Source organism: Triturus cristatus, chromosome 1_2 (assembly GCF_964204655.1).
Source record: "Triturus cristatus chromosome 1_2, aTriCri1.1, whole genome shotgun sequence".
NCBI classification, from domain to species: domain Eukaryota; kingdom Metazoa; phylum Chordata; class Amphibia; order Caudata; family Salamandridae; genus Triturus; species Triturus cristatus.
Window position 1 is genome coordinate 1,153,439,773 of NC_140580.1, and position 13,472 is coordinate 1,153,453,244.

General features: G+C 47.8%; 1 protein-coding gene across 6 annotated transcripts in view; it reads right to left on the reverse strand.

The window, feature by feature from the left end:
* The window catches only part of PRRC2B (proline rich coiled-coil 2B), a 714,633-nt gene that overhangs the window by 608,523 nt on the left and 92,638 nt on the right, over positions 1–13,472 (reverse strand). For all 6 annotated transcript variants that reach the window (XM_085613949.1, XM_085613945.1, XM_085613947.1 and 3 more), the window contains exons 4-5: positions 6,116–6,218; positions 5,227–5,299 (exon numbers count right to left, since the gene is read on the reverse strand). In XM_085613949.1, the coding sequence (XP_085470075.1) occupies positions 5,227–5,299; positions 6,116–6,218 (176 nt within the window). The remainder of the gene's footprint in view (positions 1–5,226; positions 5,300–6,115; positions 6,219–13,472) is intronic.

Here is a 13,472-nt window from a genome sequence, read left to right on the forward strand (position 1 = left end):
CTTTTTTCTTGTCGGTCTCTACGACCGTGAAGTTTTCGGCTGCCTCGGCGACGTTGTCCTCATCGTCCGTGGATAGGCCCAGATCGTAGAGCGACGGGGCCTTACCCTTGCCATCCATGCTGGCGTTGGCTCTTCTCTGCCGATCTCTCACCCGGAGCGTCTTCGGCGCAAAGGCTGAGCAGGCATTGCAGTCCTTACTCTGGTGTTCGACCGGTAGGCAGAGGTTGCAGACTGGATGCTGGTCCTTCTGCGCGAACTTGTGGTGGCAGTTTGGGCAGAACTTGAATGGCGTTTTGTCCATTGCGCGCAGGGCCTCTGAGAGCGCATTCTCCAAGGTCGTCGAAGAAAAAGGTGAAGAACCTCCTTTCTTCGCGCTCCTGATGAAATCTCTCCTTTCCTGTGATATCTTCGTAGTATTTATCGACGAAACTCGCTTTTCTTTCTTCTTCCTTCGATTGTAATTCTGGAGCTTCCCGATGACGATCCAGACCCAACGGCGGAAAAAAGAATCTGAAGATGGCGCCCCAAAGGCACGACGTCACGGGAGGTGCACCAAATGGTGGGCCGTCGCCGCCCACCTGGGCTACAAAAAAAAAAGAAAAAAAAAGAAAAGAAAAGAAAAAAAAAAAACTACGAATCTGGACCCAACCACAAGATCGCGGAATAATGCACAGCATAGTGAATCCAGAAAGATTCACGCTGCAAAAGTAGCATTTTCCGTTCGAGGCATACGAGCTGAAGATCACACACTGAGCATAGATTGTATAGCAGTACCCACCTCTAGCGGCGTCCACCAGTATCTGTTGCAGTAGTTTGAAATAGTGTTTTTAGTACAGCCTGGCCCACAATAGCTTGTTGTTTTGTTTGCACATGTACACAATAGTGCTTTGTGCATGTGTGCGGTGTAGACCATGTGTCTGCTTTGCAGATGTCATCTAGGGGAATGTTCCCTAAAAATGCCATTGAAGCCCCTATCTTGCAAGTAGAGTGGGCTTTAGGAGGACCAGATAAGGTGTGTTTAGCTTTGTGGTAGCAAAATCTGTACGCATTTGACAATCCACCTTGCTATGCCAGATTTGGCTACGGGGTTGCCTTTATGAGGTGGTGAGAAGTACACAAAAGTTGTTTGGTCTTACGAAAAGGTTATGTTCTTTCAATGTTATAAAGCAGTGCTCTTTTAACATCTAGAGTGTGAAGAGCTCTTTCTGCAATGGTTTGTGGTTGGGAAAAGAATACGGGCAACTCAACAGACTGGTTGAGGTGGAAGGGAGAAATAACTTTAGGGAGGAATTTTGGATTGGTTCTGAGAACAACTTTATTATGATGGAGTTGTAAGAACAGTTCTCGAATAGTTAGTGCTTGTAGTTCACTGACTCTAAGGGAAGTAATGGCTACTAGGAAAGCAACTTTCCATGTTAGAAACTGTAGTTCGCATTTGTGCAAAGGTTCAAAAGATGAACCCATTAGTCTTGTGAGGACAATGTTTATGTTTCACACAGGGGAGGGGGGTACCCCGGGTGGAATTATTCTTTTGAGGCCTTCCATAAATGCTTTGATGGCAGGTATCCTGAAGAGTGATAAGTGTTGTCTATTTTGTAAATAGGCTGTATGGCAGCGAGGTGTAATCTAATAGATGTATAGGCTAAGTTACACCTTTGAAGATGCAGTAGGTAACCTATGATGTGTTGAATTGACACATCAAAAGGATTGATGGTGTTGTTGTGGCAATATATCACAAATCTTTTCCACCTGGCTGCATAGCAGGCTCTAGTGGTGGGACGTCTAGCTTCTCTGATAACGTTCATACAGTCAGGGGGAAGGTTAAGGTAACCGAACTCTAAGACCTCAGGAGCCAGATCGCTAGGTTGAGCTGTGCTGGATCCGGGTGTCCGATCTCTCCATGGTTCTGGGTTAAAAGGCATAGGGAGAGGTGTAGTTTTTGGTGCGGGACGAGACAGTTCCAGTAATGTGGTGTACCACGGTTGTCTGGCCCATGTTGGAGCAACTAGGATGAGGGTCAGTGAATGTTGCTGCAGTTTGTGCACTACCAGTGGGATGAGTGGGAGAGGTGGAAAAGCGTAGTGTTGGGGGCGGCTTTCTCTCTTTTCTATCCTTGGGTTGATAACCCTAGCCCTAACAGGGTCTTTAAACACTTCCGGTGCATATTTAGTCACCCCTTTCAGCATGGGTAGAATGGAAGTGGTCTTTTGTGAGATGTCAAAAGTATCCATTAAAAAATCCTCATCCACTGTGTCTGTGTGTAAGACAACCCCGTGGTACTGTGCAGCTCTGTGAACAAGCTGGTTGAAGCCCATTGTTTCCTCTGGAGGGGAAGGTCTAGAGGGATATGTGTCCTCCTGTGGCACGTTAGGGACATCTGGTGTATTGCAATTATCCCATGGGTCTGGGGTATGAGGTGGACCAGGATCCACTAGTGGCTCATCATCTGCACCCTCCCCCTGAGTCATCAGAAGTGTCATCATAGTCCACTGGTGTAGGAGATGGTGTGGTGGAGGAGTTGGAGAAGGGATCCTGAGAGGAGATGTCGCAATGTCCCTCTTTTTAGGTGCTGGAGCCGGTGTAGGCGAGTCCAGTGGTCTCTTTTTGGAACTGAGAATCAGTTGACCAGTCTTTGGATCCAGAAGAGTCTTTTGGGTGGGGTACGGCTTAAAAAGCTCTTCTGTGGTAGGCAGGTCCTTCGGTGTAGATTTATTCGGTTCCGAATGCTTGCGGGGCACCGACTGTAGAGCAGTTTTGTGCTCTTTGGGCTTGGAACCGTGAGGTTTTGGAGGTGTCTGTAAGGGTTTGCGGAACCGGTTGCTTTTTCGGTGCCGAATGCTTTTTCGGCTCCGAAGTTTAAGAGTCTGTAGTCTTCGGTGGCGGCTTTTTGGTCAGTTCCGATGCTTTTTTCGGGAGTCAAGGGATTGGTGCCGACAGGCCTATGGTGCCGAGTGCGTCGATGCGGAGGCAGTAGTGGGCACCGAGGAAGAGTGTGGTGCCTTCTTTTTCGGTGCCGGGGTCAGAGTTTCGGTACCAATGGCAGGCTGACTCGATGCAGAGTGGCCTGAAGTCTTTGTTGTTGGCTCCTTGGCCAGGCCCGGAGGCGGGGCGTGAGAAGTACTTTCTCAGTGTGCACCTGGGCCCGAAGGTGAAGGTGTGACCGAAGCCTTTTTTGGTGGTGGGGGAGGGGGTCGGGGTCGACGGCAGTACTTATGACCCGTTGCCCAGGAGTGAGGTCTTCGACGACGGAGTCTGTTTCGGAGGCGCTGACGAGGCCTTCTTCGACCCGCTCCTGTTCTGGTACATTAAACGCCCTCTTGGAAGAAGTCGGGGATGGAATTCGACCAGCGCGCCATTCTTCTTCGGGCTCGGCAATCTCGATTGGTCTTTTTGGAGCGGAAAGAGGCACAAGTTGGACAGTCTCTGGCCTCGTGCTCCGGCGAAAGGCAGAGGTTACACACCTCATGCAGATCTGTGTGTGGGAATTTCGACTCACATTGAGGACACTTCTTGAATGGAGTCTTTTCCATGAGTCAGATGTAGAGGCCCAGGTAGGCCCGAAGGCCTTTGTCGATGACCGGAATCGAGGCCTTCGATGATGGCGAGATGCACGAGGATCAGGATCGAAAACAATACCATAGAAAATGGTGAAGGATTGCATGTCAAAAGTGGGATCGGTACCGAGCTGGAGCGCGAAAAACACATCCTAGCCCGATGGCGGAAAAAAACAGAGTATGGAGCCCATGCGCACTATGATCCAACGCAGGAGTCACCTATCCCGAGACTTCCAAAGACTTTTCCAAGACAAAAACAAGTGCACATATCCGGGCCCAACACCAGATGGCGATCTATGCTCAGTGTGTGATCTGCAGCTCATATGCCTCGAACATATAGTTTTGATGGTGAGGAGCCAGAGATCTATTATGCCCCAATGGGATTTAAATTTGGCCTGTGCATTCCTCATCTAGTCGCCCTTTAAGCATTTACACAAACTAAGGAGGAGGAATCTATTGCAAAGCCTTGAGGAAACAAATCCTAAGTGGTAATTTGAATAATGAAGGCTGGTCCAGAAACCGTAAAAAGCCAAAAGAGCCGTCAAGTGCCCTTTAACAGTGGCCAAAGTAAGGCCTTGCTGAGCTAGAGATAAAACAAACAAAACAGACAGTTTGGCATGGAGTGGTTCTATCCGTTTTGAAGCACACAGGCAACAAACTTCCCACACCTCAGTTTCTCCGATGGTTTGCCTATTGAGGACAACAAAAACTAGCTCCAAGAGGTTTTCTGGTTTTGCATCACGACTAAGTGTGCCCACCTCGGTTACTCTGATCCAGAATGTCTTCAATAGCAACTCTGTTGACACTTCGTAGCCTTCAGCACTGTGGTCCCTGGGCAGACAGGGGTTGCAGACTTTGTGGATGTCCTTTAACGCAAACCTTTTGTGGCACTTGGGGTACATCTTAAAGGGAGTGTTGTCCACATCCCTAGACTGTTACATCCCTCAGGTTGAACATTCTCAGACCATGTAGTGGAGGGGTTCCCCACGGAGCACATCTACTTTCACATGGTCGTTATCGGTCATGCTTCAACAGTCCTTTATTCGTCAGTTTCCCAGCTGCTCTGCTTGCTGCTCCGTCAAGGTATCTCTTGTGTTCTTTAACAATCCTGGAGTTCTGAACTTTGCTTCCAGACCCCAATGGTGGAAAAAGGAAACAGAAGGAAGTGACCATGCATAGAGAAGTCCGGGGCCCACTTCTGACATCACAAGAGTTCGGGCTGGACTGTTCCCATGAGGCACAGGGTCAGACTGATTTGCATATGGCCATGTCTGAACTGGGGTGGCGGAGTGAGCTAAAGAATGATGGATTAAACCCAGATCTGTGACTGGGAGTGAGTGTCTGAAAGGTTTCAGCGCTCTGTCCATCTCCTTGTGTTTGGCTTATCACAAGAAGGCAGATATCACATCACGGGACAAAAGGACAAAAGAAAAATGTACACATCTAATAAAATGCAGAATAATACAGATCATGAGATTCCAGAAAATAGTCACAGTAAAAATAACCTACAGCCAACATAAAAACGATATCATAAAAAAATCTTTACAGCATACAAAACCAAACTAATCTTCTACCAGACTAATTCAGGTGTTTCCACAATTAACAAAGACAAGAAATTAAAGTGCAGCTAGGGCAACTTCAACACAGACCTAGAAGTAAACAGGACACTTACCACCACCGGATCCTACTGGCTTTCCATTCAGCTGCGCCCATGACCTTGGTCCACCGGGCACTAAATGTATAATCTGAAGAAAAAAAAGAATTTATATAGCCCTCTGTAGCAATAAGAAATGTGTAAATAGTGCCGATGGATTATAGGTGGCCACAAGGAATAATAAGGCTTTAATCAGATCAAGACTGGTTGTGACATCTTCATAAACTCACCTATTTTGTATAATGTAATACTATCCAAAGAACGTTGATGTGTTTCACATCTGGTGCAAGGTTTTCACATGCATTACCATGCAATTATTTTTCTTTTGACAGAAAACAATAGATTTTGGGAATAGAAGCTTGTGGTGCGAACATTTTGGAAATAACAAGAATAGCCAGAGAGTGGTCTTTTAAGGGCTATATGAAATATATACAGATTTGGAATCAATCTCTCACGGAAGTGCAGCACATTATGAGGTTAGGACAATAGGATTCTGTCCAAGCACACTCTAATCACTGATATGGTTGTCTGGTTCCCAAGAAGGAAGACTCAGATCAGTCTTCTACATTTTTACATAAAGAAGTTCGAGAGATCTACTGGACTCGCAGCAAAACAATGAATAGAAACTAATTGTAACTTCAACAGCAACTAAGTGAATCTGAGACGTTGAAAAAAATGATCAAGATTAGAAAAACTAAGTGCCCCAACAAACGTCAATCTTGCTATTGACTCATAGAAGAATCCTCTGCCATCAGCTAAGCACAGGGAGTGCGAGTACAGCTATGAGATTAGATGAAAAACACGTGGTGTAGGTTATTGCAGCTACCAGAAAAGAGCAAACGTCAAGACTACAGAGGAATACAGATTACACAGAAGAGAGCTGCCACGGCAGTCAGACCGACTATACCTCTTGACTGTTCTGTTGGGTCGGTGTCTGAAAACTGGAGGCAGATTTCTGCGAAGCCTGCTGCAGCTGCGACTCCGGCGGCTGTGTGGTTGTTACATTGGAACTGCAAGAGGAGGGGTTGGAGTTAGCATGAATAGTAACGGTAAATCTGAAAGCAATCCTCAATGCAGTTTGTATTGTTGAAGCTACAGTATACGGTTAAAAAAAAAAAAATAACTAGCAAAGAATTTATTGTACTTCATATCAGTCCACCTTTATAGACCATAGTTTAGAGGCTGAAGTTGGCAAATATAGATGCTAACTTTTGTAATCAAATAGCAATCGTATATGTAATCTATTTACAAGAATCTGACGAGAAGCAAAACATCTCAGTTTCAGGCAACTATGCTCAACATGGGGTCGCGGGGGTGTTAGAGGGGTCAGAGGAAAAAAAAAAAAAAAAAAAAAACACAAAGGAATAGTGTAAGAAACTGGATAGAGATATAGATATATACATACATATACACACACACCCACACACACACACACACACACACCAAAGTGAGGTTCAGTGCGTATAGAATCCAAGGGTCTCCAGAGGTAGGCGGAGGTTAAGAAACGCGTTACTTACCTGTAACAGCAGTTATCCAGTATTGGTGTCTTTCATAGATTGACATGCCTGAATCATTCCCCGTCGTCGAGACGGGAGCCTCCGGTACATAAAAAAAAAAAAGTAGTGTCCTATAGACATACATAGAGAAAAATAGGCCTAAGGGCCTCCCCTTAGTAGCCTATCCTAGTCCTTATGTAAAAAGGACCAAACTCTTAGAGCCAGCCAATCAGCTATCACCTCCCTCGAGAACCTTCCTGGCAGGAGCCTCAGTCCCTCAGATTTTCGTACGCACCAAGCTAGGTAGGCGTAATCCAGTTCGAGAGAGACGCGAGTCCTTCCAGGGGAGGCTGGAGGGTTGCATGTGAATCTATGAAAGACACCAATACTGGATAACTGCTGTTACAGGTAAGTAACGCGTTTCTTATCCAGTATTAGGGGTGTCTTTCATAGATTCACATGCCTGAATCAGAGTAGTTAGCAATACATTATGCACATTTCTGATGTAACATGCCATATAGATATTTTAGATAATACACATATTACCATATCAGTTTGAAACATTGGCATACGTCAAAACAGTAAATCAGTAAAGAATGTGCATACCAGGATGGCGGGATGTTGGAAGGCTCACCTCACTGGAATAGATGGCGAAGCACCGCATGGCCCACTGCCGCATCCTTCATAAGTTCGGCATCTAGGCAGTAGTGTCTGGAGAAGGTGTGCGGTGACTTCCACGTCGCCGCTCTACAGATGTCCAAAATCGGCACTCCAGCGAACAGCGCTGCTGATGTGGACATCGCTCTGGTGGAGTGCGCTTCCACCCCGTCTCTTAAAGGCCGTCCGGCCCCGTCATGGCAGAATGTTATTGCTGAGGAGATCCACCTTGAGATGCTCTGTTTTGTTAGAGGCATACCCAACCTTGGCCTACTGTAGGCCACAAATAGCTGTGATGACTTCCTGAAGCTCTTTGTTTTGTCTATGTAAAACTTAAGACACCTTTTGAGATCCAGAGAGTGGAGTGTCCTTTCTGCTGCCGTGGTAGGGTTTGCAAAGAAGGAACGTAGAACCACCGGCTCGTTGAGGTGAAAGTCTGAAGGCACTTTCGGTATGAACTTGGGATTTGTCCTCAGCAACACCCTGTCCTGTTTGAACTGCATGAAGGGTTCCTGAATGGAGAGAGCTTGCAGCTCGCTGACTCTCCTGGCAGATGTTAGAGCGAGCAACAGAGCCGTTTTCCATGAGATGTACTTGATGGAAGCTCGATGAATGGGCTCAAAAGGGTGCTTCATGAGCTGGTTAAGGACCAAGTTGAGGTGCCACGTCGGTGGGACCCGTCGAGGTCTTGGGAAGGACCTATATAGTCCCTTGAGGAACTGTTTGATAAGCCTACTGGACCAGAGAGACGGGCCTTTGTAAGTCCTGGTAAAACGTGAAATTGCCGCCAGATGCACCTTTATGGATGCATGCGCCAATCCCGACTGTGCCAAGTGTAGTAGATATGGCAATATCTGTTCAGGTGTGATATGGAGTGGTCTCAGGCCTTTCTCTAAACACCATACGCAGAAGCGTTTCCATTTGAGAGAGTAGGTTTTGTTGGTACCGTCCGCTTTTGCTAGCACGTCCCTGCAGTCCTGTGGGATGTTTAAATGGCATAACTCTGTGCTCAGGAGCCAGGCCGATAACCTGAGCGATTGCAGGTTCGGGAATTGCACCTGCCCGTTGGACATTGTCAGCAGGTTCGGGTGCTGTTTTAGACGAATCGGTGTCCTGATGGAGAGGCGATGAAGGTCAGAGAACCAGTGCTGCCTCGGCCAGAACGGGGCAATTAGGATCAGGGTACAAGGCTCCGCCTTCATCTTCCTGAGGACCCTGGAAATCATCGGGAACGGCGGAAAAGCGTACGCAAATACGCTGAACCAGCCTATGGAAAAGGCATTTCCGAGCGACCTTGGTTGGGGATGCCAGCTTGCGTAGCTTGGGCATTTGGCGTTCTCCGTGGTGGCGAACAGGTCGATTCCTGGGACTCCCCATTCTGAGAATACGTGCGTTAGCGAATTCTCGACGAGCTCCCATTCGTCGGAGAGGGATTTTTGTCTGCTTAGGGCGTCTGCAATGGTGTTGTCCTTGCCCGGGACATAGTCCGCTCTGAGAGTGATCCCATGGAGAACAAGCCAGTTCCAGATCTTTTGCGATTCGCGTGATAGAGTGAGCAAACGCGTTCCTCCCTGTTTGTTGAGATAGTGCATCGTCGTGGTGTTGTCCGTTCTGACGAGCACCTGGGAGTTCTGGATGCGTGGTAAAAAGGCTTGCAGCGCTAGATACACAGCCCTCAGAAGATTGATATGGAGATGTTGCTCCTGATCTGACCATTTGCCACTTACTCTGAGGTCCTGAAGGACAGCTCCCCAGCCCGCCAGAGATGCATCGGTGGTGATCACAAGTGGCGCTCCTGGAAGCAGGAACGGCAGTCCCATAGACAGATTCCTGTAATCTTTCCACCATTCGAGGCTCTTGGATATTCGCGGTGTTATCCTCACAATGTCTTCGAACGAACCCGTACTCTGAGTCCACTGGTTCGTGAGGGCTTCTTGCAATGGACGCATCCGAAGCCTGCAGTGGGGGATGAGGAGTATACAAGAAGACATCATTCCCAGGAGTGATTTGAAGGTGCGAACTCTTAGGGACTTCCTTGATGCCACCGCCGTGGCCAGCGATATTATCTTGTTTTTTCTTTCTTCTGAAGGAAATGCCCTCGCGCATTCCGTATTCAAGGTCGCCCCGAGGAAGGTGATGCTTCTTGTTGGGGACATATAGGATTTCTGAAGATTGAGAGTCAATCCTAGATGTTGGAAAAGATTGGTACAGGCGTTGGAGGATTTGGTTGCGCCTGCAGCTGTGGGTGCCTTTACCAGCCAGTCGTCGAGGTAGGGGAAAACTTGGTGACCCATTTGACGCAGGAAAGCTGCCACAGGAGAAAGGCACTTGGTGAAAATCCGCGGAGCGGATTTGAGGCCAAACGGCAGGACCTTGAATTGGTAGTGCTGTCCTGCCACTTCGAAACGTAGAAACTTCCTGTGCCCCCTGAGTATCGGGATGTGATAGTAGGCATCCTGAAGATCCAAGGATGTCATGAAATCTCCTTTTTCTAGAATGCCTAGTATTTCTTGGAGCGTCACCATCCTGAACGACTGACTCTTCAAGAAACAGTTGAGTGCCCTGAGATCTAGAATGGGCCTCCACTTCTTTTCTTTCTTGCGTATCAGAAAGAAGCAGGAATAGAATCCTTTCTCCCTCTGAGCCGATGGAACCCGCTCGATCGCTCCTTTCTTCAACATCTCCGATATTTCCCGGAGTAGCAGTCGCAGATGTTTGTGTGGGAACCTGCGGGGAGGGGTTGCAGGTGGGATGGTGGTAAATTCTAGGGAATGGCCGAATCTTAGGAGTTGGAGTACCCAGCGATCCGTGGTGATGAGGCGCCAATTTTCCAGGAAATGGGTCAATTTTCCTCCAATTTTTTATGAGGGAGATGGTAGCTGGACTGGCTGGAGTAACTGGTCACTGGCGTCCGCCGATGCCCCTCTTTTGGTTCTTACCCCTGAAGTTAGATCTTCCATAAGAAGACTGCCGACCTTGTTGCTGCTTCTGCTGGTACTGGGTGTTATTCTGGAAGGAATACGAGGACCTATTCTGGTAGGATCCTCTGTAGGAGGACTGGCCTCTCGATTTGTTGCCCCGAAAGGACTGATTCCTTGCCTGCAAGGTTCCAAGCGCTCTAGCCGTGTCAGTGTCCTTCTTGATAGCTTGGAGCGCCTCGTCAATTTTATCTCCGAAAAGATGTTGTCCGTCGAAGGGCATGTCCAGCACTTTCGTCTGCACTTCCTGCCTGAACGATGTTGCCTTCAGCCATCCCTGCCGGCGCAGGACTGCAGCCCCAGCCAGTTGACGAAAGCCTGTCATGGCCCCGTCTATGGCACAATCAATTATCTCGGCCGCCGAGGTTTGGCCCTCTGAAAGTAGTGCCTGGACCTCCTCCTGAACTGCGCTTGGCAGCTCTGCTAAATATGGGGCTATATCCTCCCAAAGTTGGCGGTTATAACGCCCTAACAGGGCTATGGAGTTGGCCACCTTGATGGTCATTGCCGAAGTGGTCGAAAACCTTTTGCCAATTGTGTCCAATTTTCTGCCTTCCTTGTCCGGTGGGGCTGACAGAGGAGAGGAAGGATTACGAGAATTTTTCTGGGCCGCTTGGGTCACGACCGAATCCGGTTTCGGGGGTCCATTAAGGCAAGCTGGTGCCGTGGATGGAGCTTTGTACTTTTTATCCAGGCGTGGAACAACCGCAGGTACGGAAGCCGGCGTCAGCATTAATTTCTTTCCCTGGTCCCAGAGAAAGTCAATGATTGGGATTGACTTCGTCGTCTTTTTCGTCTGCTCCTTAAAGTCATGCAAGAAGCACTCAGTCTCCGTCGATTCCGTGACCATATGAAACCGCGTCGCTGCTCGTTCAACTATCTTATGAAAACCGCCAATATCCACTGGCGGTGAATCAGCTTGGCGCGGTTGTGGGGAAGCTGGGGAGGATGCCACATACTCCTCCTCCTCATCCTGGTCCGTCTGGTCTTCCTGGACTTCCCCCTCTTCCATCTCCTCAGCCTCCTCATCCGATGACTATCACCTGAGGTGGCGGTTTCTCGTGGCAGACCTGAGTAGCTGGTCGTGATTGCTTTGGGGCTGTCGTTGGTGGATTTGTAGTAGGCACTGGGCCCCCTGTGTCCAGTGCTGGCGATTCCGGGAAACGTTGCTTGTAGTCCCGGATAAGGTATTTGAGGTCATTAACAATTGACAGGGGAAGGCATACCATCGGGGTGACCTCCGTGCGAACCTGTTCCCGGACGGGGCGTTCCTGCCCGCTCATCTCCTCCTGCTCCTCGTCCGTGCTTTGACATTTGACGTACAGCTCTGAAGGGGAAGTAGCCTGATCAAAGAGCTCTTCTTCCGACTCCTCACTCTGAAGAATCTCCTTAGGCAAATTGGTTTGCACCTTACTTGGAGACGTCGTTTCCGGTGTAATCTGTGGTCTGGTCAGTTTGCCAGATGCAGATACCTGTGCAGGAACCCCTGCTGTCTTCCGTGCTGACATTCCTACTAGTTCGGATTTCTGCCCTGGTTCAGAAATACCCATGGACGATGACGACGCCCTAGTCGTCGACGCCCTCGTCGTCGACGCCCTCGTCGTCGACGCCCTCGTCGTGCTGTGGAGACATGACCTGGTGCCCTTTTTTGCGCTGAGGAAGGTGTCGCAATTTTGCTGGCCGACAGGGTAGGCTTCTTAAAAGTCAGAGAGTCCTTGTCAGACACTGAAGATTTTGAAGATCCTGCCTCTGAAGACTTCTTGTGGGTCTTCATAGGAGGAGCGTCTGAGGGGCCAGGAGATGTCTCTCTGCATCTTCAGGGAGACTTCAGAGGTTCCGGAAAAGCTTGCCTCTGAGGATACCACACTCTCCCTGTCCTTGAGCCTGTCCAGCCAGATAAGCAGACGACCCTCTCTGTCTCTCAAGGTCTTGTGAGGGAAAGACCTACATATTTTACAGTCTTTAGGGACGTGGTCTGGATAAAGGCAATATAGGCAGAGGTCATGCTTGTCGTCCACATGAAGCCTCTTCTTCCCACATGAAGAGCAAGCCCTGAAAAGGGCTTTCTTCTGGGATTCAGACATGCCAGGAGTTGTAGAAGAAATAAACACTCACTGCAGTAATAAGAGGCCTGAAGTGGTCTGCGTTCAATCCTTGAAGAAGAAAGTCACCAAAAAAGTGAACAATCTGGTTTGAAAGAAATCCTGAGGAGAACTCAGGCTGGAGACTCCCTAGCACAACGTGCGGTAGAAAATCTGAGGGACTGAGGCTCCTGCCAGGAAGCTTCTAGAGGGAGGTGATAGCTGATTGGCTGGCTCTAAGAGTTTGGTCCTTTTTACATAAGGACTAGGATAGGCTACTAAGGGGAGGCCCTTAGGCCTATTTTTCTCTATGTATGTCTATAGGACATTACTTTTTTTTTTTTTTATGTACCGGAGGCTCCCGTCTCGACGACGGGGAATGATTCAGGCATGTGAATCTATGAAAGACACCCCTAATACTGGATAAAGTTAGATATAACCTTACTCTCTAAAGTGGTAGCTTGGTCGAGCAGTAAGGCAGTATCAGAGGACAGTGCAACGCATTTGTTGTACACACTCAGTCAGCAAATGGTCTCACACACTAAAGAACTGTATAAAACATATACTGTTATTTCTAGAACCAAGCAAGCCTGGTACAGGTAAGCATATAAATACTTTCCAGTAGTAAATTACTTGTATGAACATAGTTCAAAATTGTAGTTTAACTTGTACAGATACAGTTTAAGTAAGCAGCTTGCAACATATTGCAGGTATAGTACATTCAGATGAAGGGGCTTTTTAAGTAAAAATGCAGTTAATTACTTTTCAGATTACTTTGGCTAACACTGGGTTGGATCCTAGATTCAGCCCTGGGACATTTCCTGAAAACAGGTGAGTAAATGAGTTTTAGTTAGAGGTATGATTTTTAAAGAATATTATTACATTTCAAAAGTTGACACTTTGAAATTAAATCAAACTAGATTCAGCACTGGGACATTTCCTGAAAACAGTTGAGAAAATGCGTTTTGGTTCTTCAGCTGATTTTTAAGGAATATTTGTAATTTTCAAAAGTCGACACTGACACTATCTCCCAAAAAGTTTCGATGTTATTC